Source organism: Camarhynchus parvulus, chromosome 14 (assembly GCF_901933205.1).
Source record: "Camarhynchus parvulus chromosome 14, STF_HiC, whole genome shotgun sequence".
Classification (NCBI taxonomy): domain Eukaryota; kingdom Metazoa; phylum Chordata; class Aves; order Passeriformes; family Thraupidae; genus Camarhynchus; species Camarhynchus parvulus.
Genome location: NC_044584.1, coordinates 5,771,433 through 5,791,271, shown reverse-complemented (window position 1 = coordinate 5,791,271; position 19,839 = coordinate 5,771,433). Strand labels below are relative to the sequence as shown.

The window sequence follows — 19,839 nt, the reverse complement described above, 5'->3', positions numbered from 1 at the left end:
TCACACTGGTGTGTAATTCTGCAATATTCTGATATTCACTGCGCACCTGCTGCACGGAGCATGAACTGAGATGTGCCCATGTCAGACAATACCCTTGTCCTGACCCAGAGATGGGGAAACTGAGAGGTTTTCAGCCTCATGTGAAGGGTGAGACAATACAGATGTTATAATTCACACCATCACAATCAGAAGTTAACTATTTCCTAATTACAATACACTGTATTGTATTTTAATTGCAATATAAGTGTTTCTTGGTCTATCAGCTTTAGCCACACCATGCTGTAGATGCCTTAAAGCCAATAATATAAAACTACCCCTCGTGGGTCCTACTGCAATGCATCTTTCATTGTTCTATTTCTCCAAAGTATTTAGTCTTAAATACCAGTATTAAATTTAATCTTAATACTCTCCAAAGTGTTTTAGTCTTATCTTATCATAGAAAACCAATCGGCCAATTTAGATTGATCAATAACTTCTTAAAAAAATAATGAAATATTCTTAAAAATTAGTAAGTGAGCAACTACAGTAAAACCACACCAAGCCTACAAACATGCCCACGGTGCAGGTGGCACTGTGGGTGACACCTGACCTGGCTGGAGAAGGAGGAATGTGTTATTTTTAAAGAGCTGTTGTCAAAGCTTGTAATCCTAAAATTAGATCCTGGTGCAGGTCGGATTTGGGTCGTGGTGGTGATCTGCAGGTCTGGCAGAGCTGTCCCCTCTCCCAGCCCTTCAGAGCACATTTCCAGCCCCCCTGTCCATGATTCCAGCTGCAAGGCCCAGTGGAGCTGGGGGTGACAAAGCCCCTCAAAGGCCAGGGGAGCTGGGGTGACAAAACTCCATAAGTGCCAATGGAGCTGGGGTGACAAAGCCTCATAAAGGCCAAGGGAGCTGAGGGTGACAAAACCCCATAAAGGCCAAGGGAGCTGAGGGTGACAAAACCCCACAAGGACCAGAGGAGCTGGGGGTGACAAAACCCCTCAAAGGCCAGGGGAGCTGGGGGTGACAGCCCCAGCAGCTGTGGCTTGGCAGGTCCCCAAAGGACGTGGCCAGGTGGTGCTGCTGTGTGAGGCAGGTTGGAGATTTGCTCCTCACCCCCCTTCCCATCCACTCTGAGAAATGAGCTCCCCATGGAGCTCAAATCCTGGGAATTGAAGGAGACAAGGAGTAACAAAAGGTGCTGTGGAGGAAACAGAACCAGATTTGTGTCTGTAAATCTCTTTTACAGCTAAAAGTCTGCTCAAGCTGGAGCTCCTTTCCCTCAGTGAGGCTGAGACAGGACTGTAAAACCAGTGCAGAATCAAACCTTGGCACTCATGAATATGCATAAATTTGAAGGAGAATTATCTTTCAGCATTAACTCTTTAAATAAAGAAATAATTTGGCCACCTGCTGTCTGTGAAAGCTGACCTTGTTCTCTCATTTGTAAAAGGGAGTGGAAAGCTTCCAAAACTTTGAATTTTGAACCATTTCCTCTCCTCAGAAATTACACTGAAGACAAGCATTTAAGCTGTGAAAAATGGAACTGAAACCTTTCATCTGGAGTTAACCCTGTTCTCCAAACCCTTTGCCAATCTGTATTTCTAACTCGTTTCCTAAATAATTTTGAAGGTTGAGGAAGGGCATTGATGGGAATTTCAAGCTCTTCATTTTGCTGTTTTATTCCCATGAATTGCTGTTTTCTCTGCTGTAGAATAGCAAGAGAGAGCTAATAAGTGTTCTGCTTGTTGGCTTTTCTGGGTAGTGCCAAATGTCTTCTCTCTCTCAGTGCTCTCCTCCAAGTGGCCACGATGCACAGTTGCCCCTTTTCCTGTTTGGTTTTGGGATTGCAGTTGAATATTGTATCCCAGGCAGGGTAGTGGTACACTCTGGTCAGCCAGTTGTTCTCTGAGAATAATTTATGAAGAAAGAAAAAATCAGAGAATTAGTGAAGTTGGAAAATCTGTCTAGCAGTGTGGATTTAGTATGAGAAAAATGGCTTTTTTCTGCATTATATTCCTGATTTTTATATGAAGGTTTGTGCTTGGGTTTTTTCTGATATCTGAGCTGGTTGTGGAAAATGAGAGTTCCTAAAACACGATGGGCTTGGATTTCGACACACAATGAGCTAGCCCAGGAAAAGCAGGATGTGAATTTAGTGTCAGGCAATGGGAATCCTTTTTCTTTGCCATAAATAGGAGCTGACTTCTTGTCGGGACTGGGGTTGTGTGTGCAGGTGTGGTGTTGGTGTCTGTCTGTCAGATTCCTCAGTCAGCACCTGGCAGCCGCTTCTCTGAGCCTGATCCTCTGCAGATGGGCAAGAATTCCCTGATTTATCCTGGAATGCAGGTCCCTGAGCATCACCTGCCTCTGCCATGGCAGCCTGGTCGCAGGGAGAGCAGATCTCTGTGTATTCCCCATGAGAGGGGAGGCAGCAAGGCTGGGATATTTTTATGCAGATTGATGTTCTGCAGATACAGATCACAGACTGACTGAATTAATAACTATTTTCCAAACCTCCCTTCTCATGCATGTGACTTACAGTAAATGTCTAATCTAAGGATGTATGTTGTCTGTAATACCGTTAATTAAAATTTTATGCAAATGTCTGCTGAACTCCTGATGTTCAATGTTAATTTCCACGTTTGATATTAAAAGCTTTTCATATATTTCCTGTGCATGCTTAGCTGGGCTGTGCAGATATTTACCTTCAGGCTGATACAAAGGGCATTTTATCAGTGCAGACAAATCCTGGTTGGAGTTTTACATTCCAGAGGTGTGAATGGATTCTGCTGAAAGCCTGTCTATAGGTGGATTTGTGGGGCTGTTTGCTTTGAACTGAGTTTATGAAGGACTTTGTGGCTTGGCCTTGGTTCTGTGTTAGTCTCAGCAAGTTAAAGATGTTTCCTCATGCAGATTTCATTCACTGAGCTTCATCTCTTGTGGGAGAGATGAGGATGAGAGGCAAGAATTGCTGCTGTCTGCACACTGTGTGTAGGAAAGCACCTGGAGAATTCATTATTTGTGTAATGGAGCTGCTGGAATAGGGAGAAGGGCACTGGGTGTTTCCCTCCAGGTTAGCCCTGGTAACACAGGTAAGCTTCACCTTCTTGTCTGCACATCTGTTTGCTTTGCCATTTGGAGATGTCAGGTACTTCAAAATCAGAGAAAATGACTTGTAGGGACCAAAAGCAATAATGAGGAAGGCTCCCCAAGACTGAGCTGTTTAACTTTCACAGAAATCTGCTCAAGCTTTTTTCCTGCTAACCAGGAACAGCTTTAATCAACTGGTCTCACTTTCTGCTTTCTGTGCAACTCTGCTGTTAAAAATGCAAACTCACATTTTTGCTGAAGTTGCAAGTGCATTGTGCTTCCTTGTTTGTTGTGAGAAGTTAATTCACTGAAAAAAAGAAATCTAAACTTTCTGTGTAAGAATGTTAGAATGTATTAGAAACTCTTCCTCTTTTATGCAGTTGGGGTGTTTATCTTTTTGATCTGTTTTAATGATAAAAGAAGTTCTTGTGGTGCTGCAAGATTTGGAATAATCCAGGAGAAGGCTTCCATTGTGTGGTGAGGGAGCAGAATGGGTAAAGCAGGAACAAAACCAGAGCTCTTGGGTGAGGGTCAGTCCCAGTGCCAGGGCAGGACCCTGAACCTTGGTACAGCTGCTCTGCTGAGGGGAGCAGCAGCTCCAGCAGCTTTCCATCCTGTCATCCCCTGGGTGTTTGTGATGAGGTTTAGAATGAGTTGGTTTTTATGGGCTATGAGTAGAGTAAGATGAAAACATGTCCATCAAGAAAAGGAAAAAACAGATCTTAATATTTCTCTGATTAACGGCCTTGATTTTCAGGACTCAAAGATCTGAAAGTGAAGAATCCCTCGGCGTTGATGGATTGATGGGTTTTGAGTCTGTTACAGAACAAGTTTTTTTTTTTTTTAATTGTATTTTTATTGAATTTCCTGGAAGTGTGTAAATTGCTGGTTTCTCTTTACCCACTGTGTTCTCTCCTGTGTTTGCTCTGGGATTGTTTTTCCAAAGTGCTCCTCCAGACTTAGAAAAGCTTCCAAAGAAGTTCTTCCTTTGGTTTCTTCTCCAAAACCAAGTGCCTGCTTTCCTAGTGGGCTGTAATTGGGAGGGAATGAAGGCTCTTTGCTCTGTTTTTTTTTAGGCCTTGACAGCTTTGTGTTGCATTTAATCAACTCCAGAAGTGATGCAGGGTTGGGTTGTTCTTACTTGCAAAGCTTAAGAAACTTGGAATATTTTTCCTGTGCTGTTGTGTAAAAATGGCTGGATTTGGTGCAAGAGAGAGAAAAGGGAAGCAGTTGTGTTGTGATGGTGGTTAATTCTTCAGAGACTTTTACATGTGAAGTATTAAAATGATTTTTCCAAAAGCCTGTGAAGTTGTAAAGTAAGAAACTTGTCTTTGACTGGGGAGATACACACAGGTGAGGAGGCACTTGCTCCCGTAGTGTACTTGTAAAAAGATTTTGGGGGGGCCTCTCATCCCTGGCCTTGAAAGAAATAAAACTTTCATAAAGCAAGAATGTTTTTCATAGATTTGCAGTAGGTTAAAGGGCAGGAAATGGGGTTAGGAGTAAATGTTGGTTCTCACAGGGAAGGGCTCTTCCCAGCCAAGTGTCCTGCCAGAGATCAGTGCTCTTGTAAATATTCCCTTTAGCAGATTGGTCTGGAATAAAAAGATGGCTAAATTGAAGCAAATTAGTCAAATTTGAATGTAATCTTGAATTGAAAGGAATGATGAAAGATTCAGACCTGCTGAGGGATAAAGTGGCAGGTGAAATGCACAGGGAGAAGAACTGTGTGTATCCCAAGAAATGGGAGTTTAATCTGTGCATGGAAATGGCACTGTAGTAATTTGAAGAATGATAACAATGTCAGGTTTGAAATCTGTGCTCTCCTTGTCTCCAGTGTCTCTGTGAGGGGTGAGGTTGGTTCTTGGAGTGTTTGGAGGAACATTAAAGGACATCTGGATGGGCATCTCTGTGAACGTGGCCAGCTCAGTTCAGAGTCCCTGCTCAGTGTTTGTGCTCTCAGGGCTGCTCTGTGTTCATGGAATGGCCAATCTGCCAGTTTGCTCAAGTAATTTATTCCAAAGCTTAATAGGCCTCTGTTTACTTGAAACAGTGACCTTAACTAAAGAACTGACACAGCTTTCCAGCTCCACAGCTTGTCCTTGCCTTTTCTTGCCAGTCATTTTGGCTTTACAGTTCCATTCTCATAGAATTAAAAATTCTTTGGTGCTGAGTGAAAGACAGAGCAGAAAGTGTGGATCTGCTGAGTGTTGTCAAATGAACAAAGTAAATGCATTTGGGAACAAAAAAATTCCTTCTAATCTCCTTATCATGAAAGGTCACCTTGAGTTGGAGTGTGTTGGGCCACAGGATCTCTGTCCTGAGACTGAAAGGGCTTTAAACTCACCCAAGGTTTCAGAAATGGCTTGGTTGATTTTTTGGAAATTTGCTTGTTCTGTCTGGGTGCAGATTCCTGCTGTTAGAGGGCTGCTGAACATAGAATTCCTCATGTGGTTTCATCTCAGCTCTGTAATTTAAAGTTCTAGGTAGGCTTTACATTGGAAATTAAGTCTCCAGGTTGGACTTTGTTTCTGGTTTGCTTTTCAGATCTTGCCTTTGTATCAGCGTGATTGTCTTCATGCTTTTGTTTTGCTCAGCACTTCAGGTTTTTAATCTTCAGTGTTTAATGTGACTCGTGAGAAGAACAAGTTGTTTTCAAAATCAGAAGAAATTTGAGGAGGAAAAAATTAATCTAGGAAAATTTCTCCCAAGTGTTTGTGGCTTACTGGCTGTGCAGAACAATCAGACCCAACTAACCTGCTTTGTTTTCTTTCCTCACTCAGGTCATGATTTTCATTTTCTCATGTCATTGTCTTGAGGAGAGGAAATGATTGTAGTGGAACGTGTCACAAGCACGCCACTGCTACGGAGCCTTTGCTGTTCAGAAACGTTCCTGGAAGAGCAAATTTAGCCCTTTGCTGTTTGTGTTGTGGAATCTGTCTTGGGAAAAAGGGAAATAAAAATGACGACTTCGTCTATCCGACGGCAGATGAAGAACATTGTGAACAATTACTCAGAGGCCGAAATAAAAGTTCGGGAAGCGACCTCGAATGACCCCTGGGGTCCTTCCAGTTCCTTGATGACTGAAATAGCAGATCTGACCTACAATGTTGTGGCCTTCTCTGAAATTATGAGCATGATCTGGAAACGACTGAATGACCACGGCAAGAACTGGCGACACGTCTACAAGGCCCTCACTCTCTTAGATTACCTGATTAAAACTGGCTCTGAGAGGGTGGCCCAGCAGTGTAAAGAGAATATTTTTGCTATCCAGACGTTGAAAGATTTTCAGTACATCGATCGAGATGGGAAAGACCAGGGCATCAACGTGAGGGAGAAGTCCAAGCAGCTGGTGTCCCTTCTGAAGGACGACGAGCGCCTCAAGACAGAGAGGGCCCAAGCCCTGAAGACCAAAGAAAGGATGGCTCAGGTGGCCACTGGGGTGGGCAGCAACCAGATCACCTTTGGCCGAGGCTCCAGCCAGCCCAACCTGTCCACCAGCTACTCAGAGCAGGAGTATGGGAAGTCTGGAGGATCCCCAGCATCCTACCATGGCTGTAAGTGCAGCAAACTCATCCCAAATCCCTTTCTTCGGAGGGCTGCTGCTCTTGGGGGTGGGAGTGAGTGAGTGGTGCCTGTGGGAGGGTGAAATGCTGCCTGCCAGGGGATCTGGGATCCCTGTGGATCTGCTCCGTGCTGTTGATGTCTCTGCAGATGCCTGGGTAAATATTTGCTTTGGAGAGGACGTGTGCAGTGATGGAAATCGATTTTAAAAGCCCTTGTTTACTGGCAGTTCCAAAGGTAGCAGTGCCAGGCTGCTCGTGTGAACGTGTTCCAGTGTTTGCTGTGATGGGGAGGGTGTGAAGGGCATTTTCTGTCTGTTTCTGGTTTTAAAAGGAGTGCTTGAGGATGTTCAGGATGAAATCATAGGATGGTTTGGGTTGGGAGGGAATTTTAAGCTGATCTCATTCCACCCCCCTGCCGTGCTCAGGGACACCTTCCACTATCCCATGTTGCTCCAAACCCTGTCCAACCTTATTTATTCTTGGATTAAGAATAAATAAGAAATACAAAATATTTCCTGAATAATTTTGCTACTTTATGTTGCTCCTTTTGTGTTTTGGCAACAATGCTGCTGTTTAAATTTCCTTTATTGCTTACTCTGCAGTTCTTGGAGGAGGAGTGCTTTAAATCTGTATTTAAATATTTAAATTCTCAGTATTTGGTGTGTGAGTGTCTGTCCTAAATACTAAATACTATACTTCATTCTTAAAAAATGAATACAGTGATGTGGGAAGAGCAAATTCTTTCCACCACTGCTTGGTGGGACTCCCTGTCATGTCAGGAGGAGGCCTGATCTGGCACTAAATCCTCCTTAATGTAAGTAATGATCTGATGAAAGCTGCTTTGGCTGGAATGTCAGTGGTTGTGGTCTAATTCTGAAGGGAAATCTTTTCTTTAAATGAATGTTTAGAGAGTGTGGAGGGCTGTGACTGAGCCAGGGTGCAGGAACCATTGAGCACCAGCTTTAAGAATCTGAAGTTTGTCATGTCCTGGGTCCCAAAGTGCTTCTTTAATCATAAATCCATGAGTGGGGTCAGCCCTGCTGACATTTGCAGGAGGAGATAGCAGAAAATCAAACCAGGATGGAGAAAATCTCTGTTTAAAGCTCGGGAGACAAGCAGAAAAAATTATTTCCAAAAGGAATTTTTTTTAGCATAGAGGGTACAAAAAATGTGAGTGAAGGTTTCCAGCTCTGAGAATTTTTGATCTTGGCTTTTAATTAGCATTAGGATAACAAACATCTTAATTTTTCTGTAATAATAATTTTTTATACTTGTATAGTTTTTATATAATAACCATGCTTGAGCACTGTGAATTTTTAAAGAAAAACTCCTATTTTGTTACCTCAAAAATAACAACATTTTTCCTTTTCAAATCTATAGATTATTGTTGACTACAACAAAAATTCTTAATTTAGAAGTAGCTTGAAATACTGATTTTTAACTTGGGCTGGTGGGCTAAAATAAGTGACTGAATTTGCTGAGCACACCTTGGGTTTCACAGAATTATTGCTCCACCAGTCCCAACTTTAATTAATGCCTGGAACTATTGTTTGGAATCCTAAATGCTCCCAGAGGCTCCAAAGGATTCCTCCAGCAGGGCTGAGCAGTGCAGGGCGTGTTCCTCAATTGTTCCTGGGCTGCTTTAGGAATTTGGATGGGAGAAGGAGTTTGGCTGTTCCTCTCTACTCCAAGGGTGGATTTCCTGCTCCCTCCTCCCTGTGTGTGTCCTGTGGCAGGATTGCTTTGGAGGGAAAGATTCCGTAAGCTTTTTTTTTTTCTTCCTCACCCCCTAAGAAGCTTTAGAAATCTCAGGGATTTTTCTCCTCCCCCTTCGGTTCCAGCTCTCCTGGACTTTTTTCACTGTGGATCAGCAGAAATGCAGGTGGCTCTCAGGTTGTCTATTTAGAGTTTTAAATGTGGTTTTTGTCTGGTTTAATTGAATGGAGCAAAGCAAACCAGCACCTTCCAGAGCAGCTGTGCTAAGTCCCTCTGATATTGGGAAACGGGGAAGAGCTTTATCCCAGGAAACGAGGAAGGAGTTTCATTAAAATCCAGACATTTAATCTGTTACATAAATGTAGGGTTATTCCTGTGCCTGCTAAATTTGATGGAAAAGATGCTTTTCATTATTTAAAGTGAAAGAGATTGTATCCATCCTGTGTTCTTAAAAAAAAATTAAATCTATAAATATAAATAATAAAAATTAATTACATATCTATTTAAATTATATATCTTTTTTATTAATACCCTTCTTTTGTGCTGAAAATCTGGATTCAGAAAAAAATCTGTTAAAGGAATGAAGTTCTGCTGCACTCCTGGGAAATACTCCCCTTAGAACATCCCTAAGATGCTGTTGCTGCTCTGTATATTCTGGCAGAATTCTCTTTCATTCCTCTGAGCCTTTGAAGAAGAGATCAGAGACTTTTAGATTTGCCATCTACAGCAAGAGATTTGCCTCTTCAGAATGTCCAGCCACCCTCTTTGCTGAATGCCCAGCACTGCTTAGCAGGCAAATAGAAATAAAGTTTGGGAGAGTGGCAGAGCCCTTTTGGCAGCACCACCCCAGGAAATGTTTCATCCCTCAGTGGATGTTGGGTTATAAAATCTCATTTTTAGTGCTTTCTTGCAGAAACAAGAGCTCAGAGTTTGGTGGTTCCTGCAGGACAGCCCACCAGTAACTCCCAGTGGATACTGGGGTGGATGTGAGGGAGCTCTGTCCTCTCCTTTCAGGGACTAAAAGTGCAGTTTTGGTTAAATCAGTGAAGCCTTTTGGGATCAGTTTTTTGGGGAATGTTGAATCAGCTGCTCTGCACAGCCAGCTCTGAGCTCTGCTCAAACTCCTCCTCTTCTCCAGCTTCCCAGCCTGGGCAGGTTTGCATGGGGACAATTGGATTTTTGCTGGATATTGCCCACAAGGGATTTTCTTAAAGAATTGCTGGTTTTTGTATCCCAGATTCATCCTTTGTGACAAAATAAAAGCAGTATTGATACCCTGTGTAGTGAGAGAGAATTCAAGATGGAAAAGGATCTCTTGATTGATATCTAATCATCCCTCCCTGCTGCAGGCAAATAAGGGTATTTTTCCCTGTTTTCTTGTGAATATTTTCATTTCATCTCTAAAAATCCTTCAGAAACTGTGCAAAATGAAATGGTGCAACTTGATGGTTTTTAATAAAATCCTTTCCCCCAAAGCTTTGCCTTAATGACTTTGTTGGCCCTGAAGATCTCTGTGCTTGGATAATTCCAGGGAGCACATTATGGCATGTGAATTGTAAAAGTATTTGTGGGGTTTTTTCCTACCCAGTCTCACAGCCTGAAAATGGAAGCCATGAGAGATACTCAAAAGCAAAAAGCAGAAATAAAGCTCCTCCCAACCTCCATCTTGTCAGCAATTTCTGACATACTGGGAGCAATTGGTTTTATTTTCCAGCTTTAAACCAGGGACAATTAATGCTCAGATTAGGAGCTGTTAAATATTCCATGACAAAATGTATAATTTTTATTTATTTTGGAAAATGTGCCAGTTCTGTAGAGTTGCATCAGATCAGGTTTTATTTCACCTTAAGGAAATATTCTTGTGCAGTGCTGAAACCAAACTTACTGGGGAGAGGAAGGGGATGTAAAGCAGATATTAAAAATCTTTTGGAGCAATAGTCCCTCACTCCTAATCTGCCTCTGGGTCTAAATAATTGGGTTTTTGCCTGACATTTGTCACCCAGTTTCAAAAACTTCAGCCTCTTGTTCCTGGCCTTGTTTCATCTCCAGCTGCCAGTGACCACTTAAATAGGATTCTGGATTTATGGCTGCACAGGGAAAAGTAGGATGTTCTTAATTTAGACCTCTTAAGCCTCAGCTGGGATGCTGCTGGTGGTGTTCTGAAACCAAGTTTACTGAGGCCGTGCTTTTTAAGAGATCCAATCCTGTTAGACCCAAGCTGGGGTGTGCAGGTGTTGTTTTGGGTTGTGCCCACATCCTTCCCTTTCTCCTGTGCTCCAGGAGGGGATAGGAAGATGGGATGGGATAATGGGGTGGGGTCCATGGCATGGATGGATGCCCTGATTTCAGTGTCACAAACTCTGATTTCAGTGACACAGACCCTGATTTCAGTAACACAGGCCTTGATTTCAATGTCACAAATTCTGATTTCCGTGTCACATATTCTGATTTCAGTGACACAGGCCCTGATTTCAGTGTCACAAACTCTGATTTCAGTGACACAAACTCTGATTTCAGTGACACAAACTCTGATTTCAGTGACACAAACTCTGACACACACAGCTGGGTGTGACCTGATTTCAGCAGCACTGCCAGAGGTGGGCTCAGCTCACTGTGCTCAGAGCCTGCTGGAGAGAGGAGATGCTGAAAGACGCACTGGGAAGGGCTTTTATGGATCTTGGGAAATGCCAAGTCTTTAACCTGAACCTAGAAAAATTCTGGGAGCAATTTGCTGTAGCTGAATGAATGAGTTTAATATTTGCAGTGATTATTCACGTTAAGTTGACCCGTTATTTAAAACCAGTTTTGTGAAGCCTCAGCAAGTTTGTGTTCACTCATCTGTTTCTGTTTTGTCTCCCCTTTTGCTTGGAGTAGAAAATAATTCAGAGGAATTGCTGGTTTGGGTTTGACACAATAGGAAATTTATGAAATCCAGAATGGTTTGGGTTGGAAGGGACCTTGAAGCTTGTCTTGTCCCAGCCCCCTGCTATGGGACACTTTCCACTATCCCAGGTTGCTCCAGCCTTGAACATTCCAGGGATGTGGCAGCCACAGCTTCTCTGGACACCCTGTTCCATTCAGAACACTCCTGTTTTTAAAGGGTTTGCTTTTTATTTAATAATTATTTCTTTAATAATCTGTTCTGCATCTTTGCAGGTTGGAGCACATCCCTGCCCTTCCATCTTAGTCAGGGAATATAGGGAATATCACCCAGCAATGAATCTGGCTGAACAGCGTGGAGAATTCCTGCAGTCTGAGGTGTTGAAGGAATGTGGCAGACTCCTGTCAGATGTCATTTGACAGCTTGATTAAATCCTCTCATCATACATTTATTTTTCTGGTGCTGAGAGTGAAGGTGGGAGGTGCCACTGGTGCATCCAGACTTTGTAGTGACACTGAATTATCCAACTGTGTCCATTCACATGGGGGTTGGCGTCACCTGAGAGGAAAATGCTCCCAACAAAACAAACCTGAAGGATTTGTTGAGTGTTAAATGAATTTCAGCAGCTCTCAGTCTGCTCAGTGCAATCAAAATCCTGCAGGAGGGCTGAGCAGCTCCGCCTTGTCACATTCATCAGTGTTATCAACTCTCTTCTTGCACCTGAAAGATTCCTTCAGTCCCAAGGGAAAGGTGGATTACACAATTCCTTCTAGATTAAACAGCTTGTACTTGCCTTTCCATCATTTGCCTTTTTTAAATTATCCCATTTTATTTGAGTGGTTGTTCGCTGGCAGACTGACAGATGGGATCTCTGCCTGCTTCCCAAGTGAATTGCTGTTGGTTTCTGGGTTCTTACCTTGATATTATTTCAATTTTTGAAGTCACTTTTGGTTTTGCCCGCCTTTGTAGGTTCAGTGAGTATGTGAGGAAACAGCTTTTCATTCTGAGAGATGAATTCTGGTCTTGAGAATTCCACCTGCAAATTAGAAAGCCTGACACTAAAGAAAAAACCCAGAAATAACAAAAACAGCCCCAAAAAACCAAGCACAGGATCCTGAATGAAAATACAGTCTGAGTTTTATTATTAATGCAGGCTCTGCTCTCTGTGTCCTGTATTTCACTTTAACTAAGCCAGATCTATAACCAGCTACAGAGGCCTTTTAATAGAGCCAAAATATAGGAAATTATCAATAGCTGTGTCTGGGAGCTGTCCCAGCCTGGCCAGGCCCAGATGGTGCAGCAGAATCCTGCTTTAGTGATTAACTGAGCCTCCAGATGATTTCCTTGAGCAGCCAGCCCTGTGCTCCCTGCAGGACCAGATCCCACAGATTTGCTCCTGGAGGGACTGGGATCCCCAAATTCCCAGCAGAGCAGGGTTTAGCAGGTCAGAATTGATCCATTGAGTCCCATCTTACATAAACATCTGAGTTAGCTGTCGTGTGCTGGGGATCAGGGATGCTTTGTGTGCCACCATCCTGCTCCTAGGGCTGTCACCTTTCTGCTGGATCCTGGGAATTCTGACCTTACTGCAGGATGAGGCCCATATCGACAGGAATCTTAGGTAAAACTTGTCAGGTTACTCCCAAGAATGGTGTTTTGAATTTCCCTTAATCCTTTTCAAAAAAGAAAAGCGCTGGCAGCTCTTTAATGTGGATGGTTTTATAACACTTACATGGAAAACAGCAACATTGCTATAGTTTGTTTTTTTATTGAGGCCCAAGGAAGAACTTCAAATGGATGTTTTCCCCTTTTACTTTAAGTAAAAAGGAACTGGAAATACCTTTTAGAGTTAATGAGAGCAAGTAGAATGAATTGCTGGAAAGCCTAGAAGTGGGAAGGAATGACCTATGTGTGTGTGAGCCCCTGGTATCCGTGTGGGAATTCCAGAGCTGCTGCTCTTGGGATCTCTGGGAGCTCATGGAGCTCCCTGCCAAAGCCAAGCCAGCCCTTCCCATGCCTGGCTGGGAGTGCAGAGCCAGAAAAAGGCTTGGAGTGGGATGCAATCCCTGCTTTTAACAGCTTTTCCAGGCAGGAATGCACTGGGCAGTGAGGTCAGCAATCCTTTGTGTGGAAATGGGAGGAAGAGCAATGGAATCAAACCCATTTTGCATCATTTTAATTTTGATGTCACTCTGCCATCAGGCTCTTGGTTGTTGTGGAACACAGGGATGTGAGCAGAGCTGGAAAAGCTGGGATGCAGGAAATGCAGGAAATCCCATTTGCCCCCACAGTTCCAAGCCCAGCAGAGCAGAAGGTTCCTCCCTGCTCCTGCTCCAGGTGCCATCTGTTCTCAGGTGACTCTGCTGCTGTCCCATGTGTCCCAGGCTCTGTTTTTAAACCAGTTAGGACTCTTTCCTCCTCTAATCCCTGCTGCAAAACTGCTCTTCTCCATCTGCATCTCAGATCCATTCATGGCCAGTTTCTACCATGAATTCTTGCCCCTTTGTCTGAAATAGTTTTTTCTCTCTCTGAGGTATTTAACAACCATAAACTGCTCCATCTTCTTCTGGCGAAGATAAATAGAAAACATTCTCTGGGCTCCAAAGGGAAGTGTTTCCACCTCCATCCTGGTTTAAAATCATCCATTTTGGATTAGAATGATTAGAATTAGTGCTAATTTATCACCTGTATTAGGTGAGTGGCTGGGAATTATCACATGCTTTAATCATCATATTTTTAATGTAATATACTGGAGAGCCTGGCAGTGACTGTTGGAGCAGCAAGTACTCATCAACCAGGCTAAATTTAATTATTTTATATGAGAAAGTGTGAAAGAGTAATAGAATTGAGCTATGAGTAGCATCTTAATTGAAGTAAGGTTGGCTTGAGAGCTTCAGGATCAGCACAAGGTGGAAGAATCATTGTGGGTGATAAATTAGTTTGTCTTTAGAAGCAGATGGAGTGGGAGGGCACCTCGGGGTGGGGTGGGAAGGAGGAAAGGTCATTCCTTGTTTATGGAGACTCCTCTTCCTTCTTGCCTGCTGGATGAGAAAGTTCCACTTGTTTTGTGATGTCATTTTGGCCTGAAACTTCAGGAGAGAGAGACAAGACTGGGAAATGTTTGGAGGATTAAAGTAGTGATGGAAAAGTGGTTTTCAAACCGAATTTGGCAATCTCATTTTCACATGCCCAGCTGACCTGGTAGGAAGAAACTTGATTTCTTGGAGCTTGACACACTAGTTTGAAACATTCAATTAAATGTATTAAATGTCAGTATATGTTTTGCCAAACTAATCATCAGTCCAGCCACTAAATACAAACTTCCTTGCCAAAGCGAGGTAAAATTTCTGTGTGAATGATTTGGATGCTAAGGAATTGTCTGAGAGAGAGTGAGCACAAAATTGTTTAATTACCGTATAGTGCTAAACCTGCTAGTGGTGTAGGCTGGGAATTTCACATGCTCCTGGAGTGAAAACAGCCCTAAAAGATGGTTTGTGTGTTGAGAAATTGCATCTTTTAGCTGTCAAGGTTGATTGTTCCTTGAAGAAGAGGGGAAGAGATACCCCCAAAAAACTCCAGCCAATCCCAGAAACCAACCAAGACCCCCAACCCACTTCCCCAACTCTTCTTTAGCAGAGAATGATCCTGCATTTGTGTAAACTTGGAGTCTGAATAGCTGGTTTGTTTATCCCCAAGCCTGCTCAGCAGTTAAGAATAGTTCTTTATCTTCCCATTAAGACTGTATTATTTTACAGAAAAGTGGGTGGTATCCAGTTTTACCCTGATATTGGCCCACTCCCAGCAGATCCTTACTGACACTGAAAGATGGAAGAAATACTCACAAATGTTTCCTTCAACAATGAATTTTTAAGTCAGGAGCTCTGATACACTCCAGCATGAGCTGGGGGTACTTCTTATAAAAAACCTTTGATTTTCCAGGAATATTTTTCCCTTAAAGCAGCTGAACTGCCGTGCAGAGCTAAATGATCTCCTCACCTTTGGCAGAAGCTTCACCTCTTCACCCTGGGCGAGCTTTGACACCAAACACGGGGTGCAGGAGCTGAGCCTGCCCCCATCTCCTGCAGTTTGCTGGGCTGAACGTGCTGTGCCCCATCTCCTGCAGGGTGCTGTGCCCCATCTCCTGCAGGGTGCTGGGCTGAACGTGCTGTGCCCCATCTCCTGCAGGGTGCTGTGCCCCATCTCCTGCAGGGTGCTGTGCCCCATCTCCTGCAGGGTGCTGGGCTGAACGTGCTGTGCCCCATCTCCTGCAGGGTGCTGTGCCCCATCTCCTGCAGGGTGCTGTGCCCCATCTCCTGCAGGGTGCTGGCCTGAATGTGCTGTGCCCCATCTCCTGCAGGGTGCTGTGCCCCATCTCTGCAGTTTGCTCTGCTGAACGTGCTGGGTTTTGGCTTTTGTCTCCCAACAGCGACATCCCCGCGGGTGTCCTCGGAGCTGGAGCAGGCGCGGCCCCAGACCAGCGGCGAGGAGGAGCTGCAGCTGCAGCTGGCGCTGGCCATGAGCCGGGAGGTGGCGGAGCAGGTCGGTGCCCGTGTAGGTTTTCCAAAGTGTCCGTGCTTGGAGAGTTCCCAGTGCAACCTGGTTTGGTTGGTTGGATTCGATTTTATCTTATTTTTATGTTATTTTTTAAAATTTAATTTAATTTTATTTTTTAAATTTTATTTTATTTTATATTATTTTACTTCATTTTGTTGATTTTATTTTATTTTTTATTATTTTCTTTTATTTAACCTTATTTTCTTTTATCTTATTTTAATTTAATTTAATTTTTTATCTTATTTTATTTTCTATTTTATTTTATTAATTTAAATTTTATTTATTCCATTTTATCTTGTTTTATTTTCATTTTAATTTTTAAAAATTTTATTTTACTTTCTCTTATTTTGTGTTATTTTATTTTATTTTTTATTTTTATTTTATCATATTCTTTTTTATTATTTTATTTTTACTGTATTTTATTTTATCTTACTTTATTTTTTATTTTATTTTTATTTTATTTATTTCTTTTCTCTTTTATTTTTCTTTTATTTTTCTTTTATTTTATCTTATTTTATTTCTATTTTATTTTATCTCATTTCATTTTATTTCATTTATTTTATCTTACTTTATTTATGGCAGCTTGGCTTTGCTCCAGGTAGAATCTCGTGTGTAGGTTGGTTTCTTTTTTATTATTATTATTCTTAAAATCTCTTTTTTAAAGTAACTCCAGCCTCCGAGCTGTTGAGACTAGTGGAAGATGACAGTCACTTTGAGAGAAGACATTGTGTGGGAGGATGTTAATCATCACATTACTGAAGATGTTTTCAGTTAGGAAGAGCTGAAAGCATGACTGGTCCTGAAATCTTCATTAATGTCAGTGAATTCTGATTCCAGTGGAATTTGGAACAGTCTGTTCGTTTGGTGGGAGTTTCTGGAACAGGAGGGTGACCTGACACAAAGTACCAGAGTATATTAAAAAATTGCTTTAAAGAAATTGACTCCTGATCTATCACCTGAGTTATGTTACTCTGCTAATTCTCAGCAGCTTCATTCTGAATTTGGAATAAATTTAGATAAAACCACTGCATTTTGATACATAACAAAGTCAAATGTCAGCTCTGAGTGAAAATTCAGGTCAGCCATGCTGAGTGCCTGTAATATTTTAGAGGATTCCTGTAACAATTTAGTTTACAGCTGTATGTTAAGCATGAGTGCTTGGAAGGGGAAACTGTCACCCAGTAAACTTTGTCATTATTGAGCAATAAAGGGAACTAAAATATAAATCAGAACCTAAGCATTTGAAGTAGCTTCAGAAATGACAAGCTGGGGATTAGTCAACTTCTGAGAGACATGATGCAAGCAGAGATATTTAAAGGAGTTGAATGTGGCATAAACATTGTAGTTACAGATGTTTAAACCTTCAAATTACACCTGGACTTGGCAAGACTCCATTCCCTTGGTGCATCGTGGAGGGAAGTGAAAAAAAGCGAGAGAAATTCCAGTTTAGCTCCCTACAACCCTCAGTGGTGATCTGAATGCTGAAAAACCATGATGCCAATTTAAAAATGGCTTGTTCACTTGAAGTTCTGTGGTGTTTCTAACAGAATTTTGGAAAGAATGGAACAGCACCAGGGTAAATCCCAAGCAGCAATGACCACAGCAGGGTCGGGGCGCTCCCAAGGGACGAACCCCAGGAGAACTCCTGTGCCTGGTGTGTGCTGTGTGGAAATTGAGCCTGTGGAGCACAGGGGCAGGGCTGGAGCCCTGCAGGGAGCAGCAGCAGCTCAGAGCAGGCTCGTGCTCGGTATCACCAGTGTTGGTTTCCTTTGCAGGAGGAGCGCCTCAGACGCGGGGACGATCTGAGATTACAGATGGCTCTGGAGGAGAGTCGCAGAGACACAATTAAAATTCCCAAAAAGAAGGAGGTAGTGCCTTGGCCTAAGAAATTCCCGGTTTTGCTGCCAAAAGCTGAAATACAGTAACACAAACTTAGCTTAATGCTGAGCTCTTTTGTGCTTTTGGGTTTGCTTTGTTGTGTTGCTTAAAGCTGCTTCCGTGTGGGTTAAATTTGGAGCTAGTCAATGCAGGCGTGTAAAAGGAAAAATAATAATAATGATAATAATAATAATAATTGCTTCTTCACTCTCGTGGGTTTGTACTTCAGCCTGGCAAGGCTCTTAAGTAAAGCTCAGCTTCTTCCTGCCCTCAGCACACCACCCTGTTGGACCTGATGGATGCACTGCCCTCCTCGGCACCGGCCCCAGCCAAAAGCGAGCCCTGGGGACCTCCTGCTGCTGCTGCTGCCAACCAGACGGATCCCTGGGGAGGATCCACAGCTGCAGCCCCTGCCTCCGACCCCTGGCAATCATTTGGTAAGAGCAAACTGCCAGGAGCACTGGGATTTCAAAGGTTTTGCTTTTTAACCTTGGGCATTTCAAAGTTCCTCAGTGTTGTGCTCGTGTATGAGTCCATTTTCATTCATTTCACTAAATTCCTCATTTCCAAGCAGACACCAATGGCAGCTGATTTTTTTTTAAGCAGCTGGGTTTCTGTGTGTGCAGTTTGAATCCTAAGGAAGAGGAGAGTGGCACTTCTGTTGTCTTTACAGCAAAACCAACTTGTCCAACTTGTGTCTCCCTGCTGGTTGTGTCCAGTGCCATGGGTTTAGACTATTCCCAGAATTTAATCTGATATTTAGGCAAGCTTAGGAAAGCCATCAGTCTGAATTATCATGTCCTTAGTTGCTCCTAGAGAATTGTAATGTGTTTGTGTATGGTCAGAACCAAAAGGATTAAATTACTTAAATAAAGATTTTTATAGCAGACAAAAAAATTCAGATTGCCATTTAAAATACTTAGTGTTCCATAGGAGTTCAATGCTAAATCCATGGAATATTTCTGAAGGGAAAGGTGCAGTGTTTCACATTTTAAAGAGCAATTAAGCCAAATTTTTGTGTGGTATTTTGTTTTTTTTTGTGTGTGTGTTCCTGCCTGTGTGGTGGGCTGATGTCTGGGTCAGCCCCAGCCTGTCCAAGGAGTTACTCCTTTGATAAGAAAGTGGATGGTTTCTCACAGTGTTACACTTGGAACAAGAGCTGGATCTATTTGTTGGAATTTTTGACTTTTTTAAAGGGCAGGGAGTTTCTGTGCAAATCTTGATGAAGCCTTTCCATGAAGATTGACAGCTTTGTTCTGTCAGTTCTGCTTCAGGCTGGTGATTCTACAACCTCTGCTCTAAAATGCTTCCAGGACATTTGCGATCCACACACCACCATCAGATTCCTAATGAAAAATTGGAAGTTTAATGATGAAATGCCTTGTCTGGGGACTTTTCCCCTGCTCATGATGGCATTAAAGGCACCTACAAAGCTCCTGGGCCAACTGCCAGGTCATCATTCCAAGTGTCACCTGCTTCTTTTTGGTGATAGGAAATGAGAAGAAGCCCAGATTTTGGGCCCTGAGGCCATTCAGTTTATTTTTCCATAGCTATAAGCAACCAAAATCCACTTTCCTCAAATCTCCAGCCTGATGTGTCACCCTGTGACAGGATTTTCCTTGTACCAGTTCCAGCTGTAGCATCTCCTCAGTGCTTCCCAGCTTTCTTTCACCACAGCACAATCCCTGCTTCCAGCCTGCTGGATTCTCCCAGGAATAGTCTCCAACATGCCAGTTTATGAATTTGCTGGTAAAAAAATGACTCATGAATCTGCATTTCCCAAATCCTGCCAGTGCTGTGCTGTTCCAGTGGAGCTGATGGAAGCTCCAGGAAGGGATTTTCCCGAGTGCTCTCCTTTTGAGTGCTCCTTTTAGGGAAGAAAGGACATTTTGGGAAGCTGCTGGTGATGGGAAATGCTGTCATTAGTGTGGCACTGCTCCTAACTCAGCACTGGGGACAGATAAAGGAAATGGGAGTACTGGTGTGGGAATAATGGGGCTTCCTTGGAGAGTTTTGGCATTTCCTGCTCTGGAGCTGTAGTGACCACGTGCCTGCTGATGAAACAAACCCCAAAATTCCAGCTGGAATTTGTGCCACTGTGTGCAGCATTCCTGATTTACAGGGATATTGGGATGCCAGGGGGGGTTGAATGGAGTTTTAAAAGCTAAAATAA

At 42.8% G+C, this 19,839-nt stretch overlaps 1 protein-coding gene across 2 annotated transcripts in view; it reads left to right on the top strand.

Moving 5' to 3' along the window:
• Positions 1-19,839, top strand: part of EPN2 (epsin 2) — a 41,873-nt gene that overhangs the window by 12,801 nt on the left and 9,233 nt on the right. For both annotated transcript variants that reach the window (XM_030957966.1, XM_030957965.1), the window contains exons 2-5: positions 5,855-6,628; positions 15,661-15,773; positions 17,564-17,656; positions 17,941-18,103. In XM_030957966.1, the coding sequence (XP_030813826.1) occupies positions 6,034-6,628; positions 15,661-15,773; positions 17,564-17,656; positions 17,941-18,103 (964 nt within the window). In that variant the 5' untranslated portion in view covers positions 5,855-6,033. The remainder of the gene's footprint in view (positions 1-5,854; positions 6,629-15,660; positions 15,774-17,563; positions 17,657-17,940; positions 18,104-19,839) is intronic.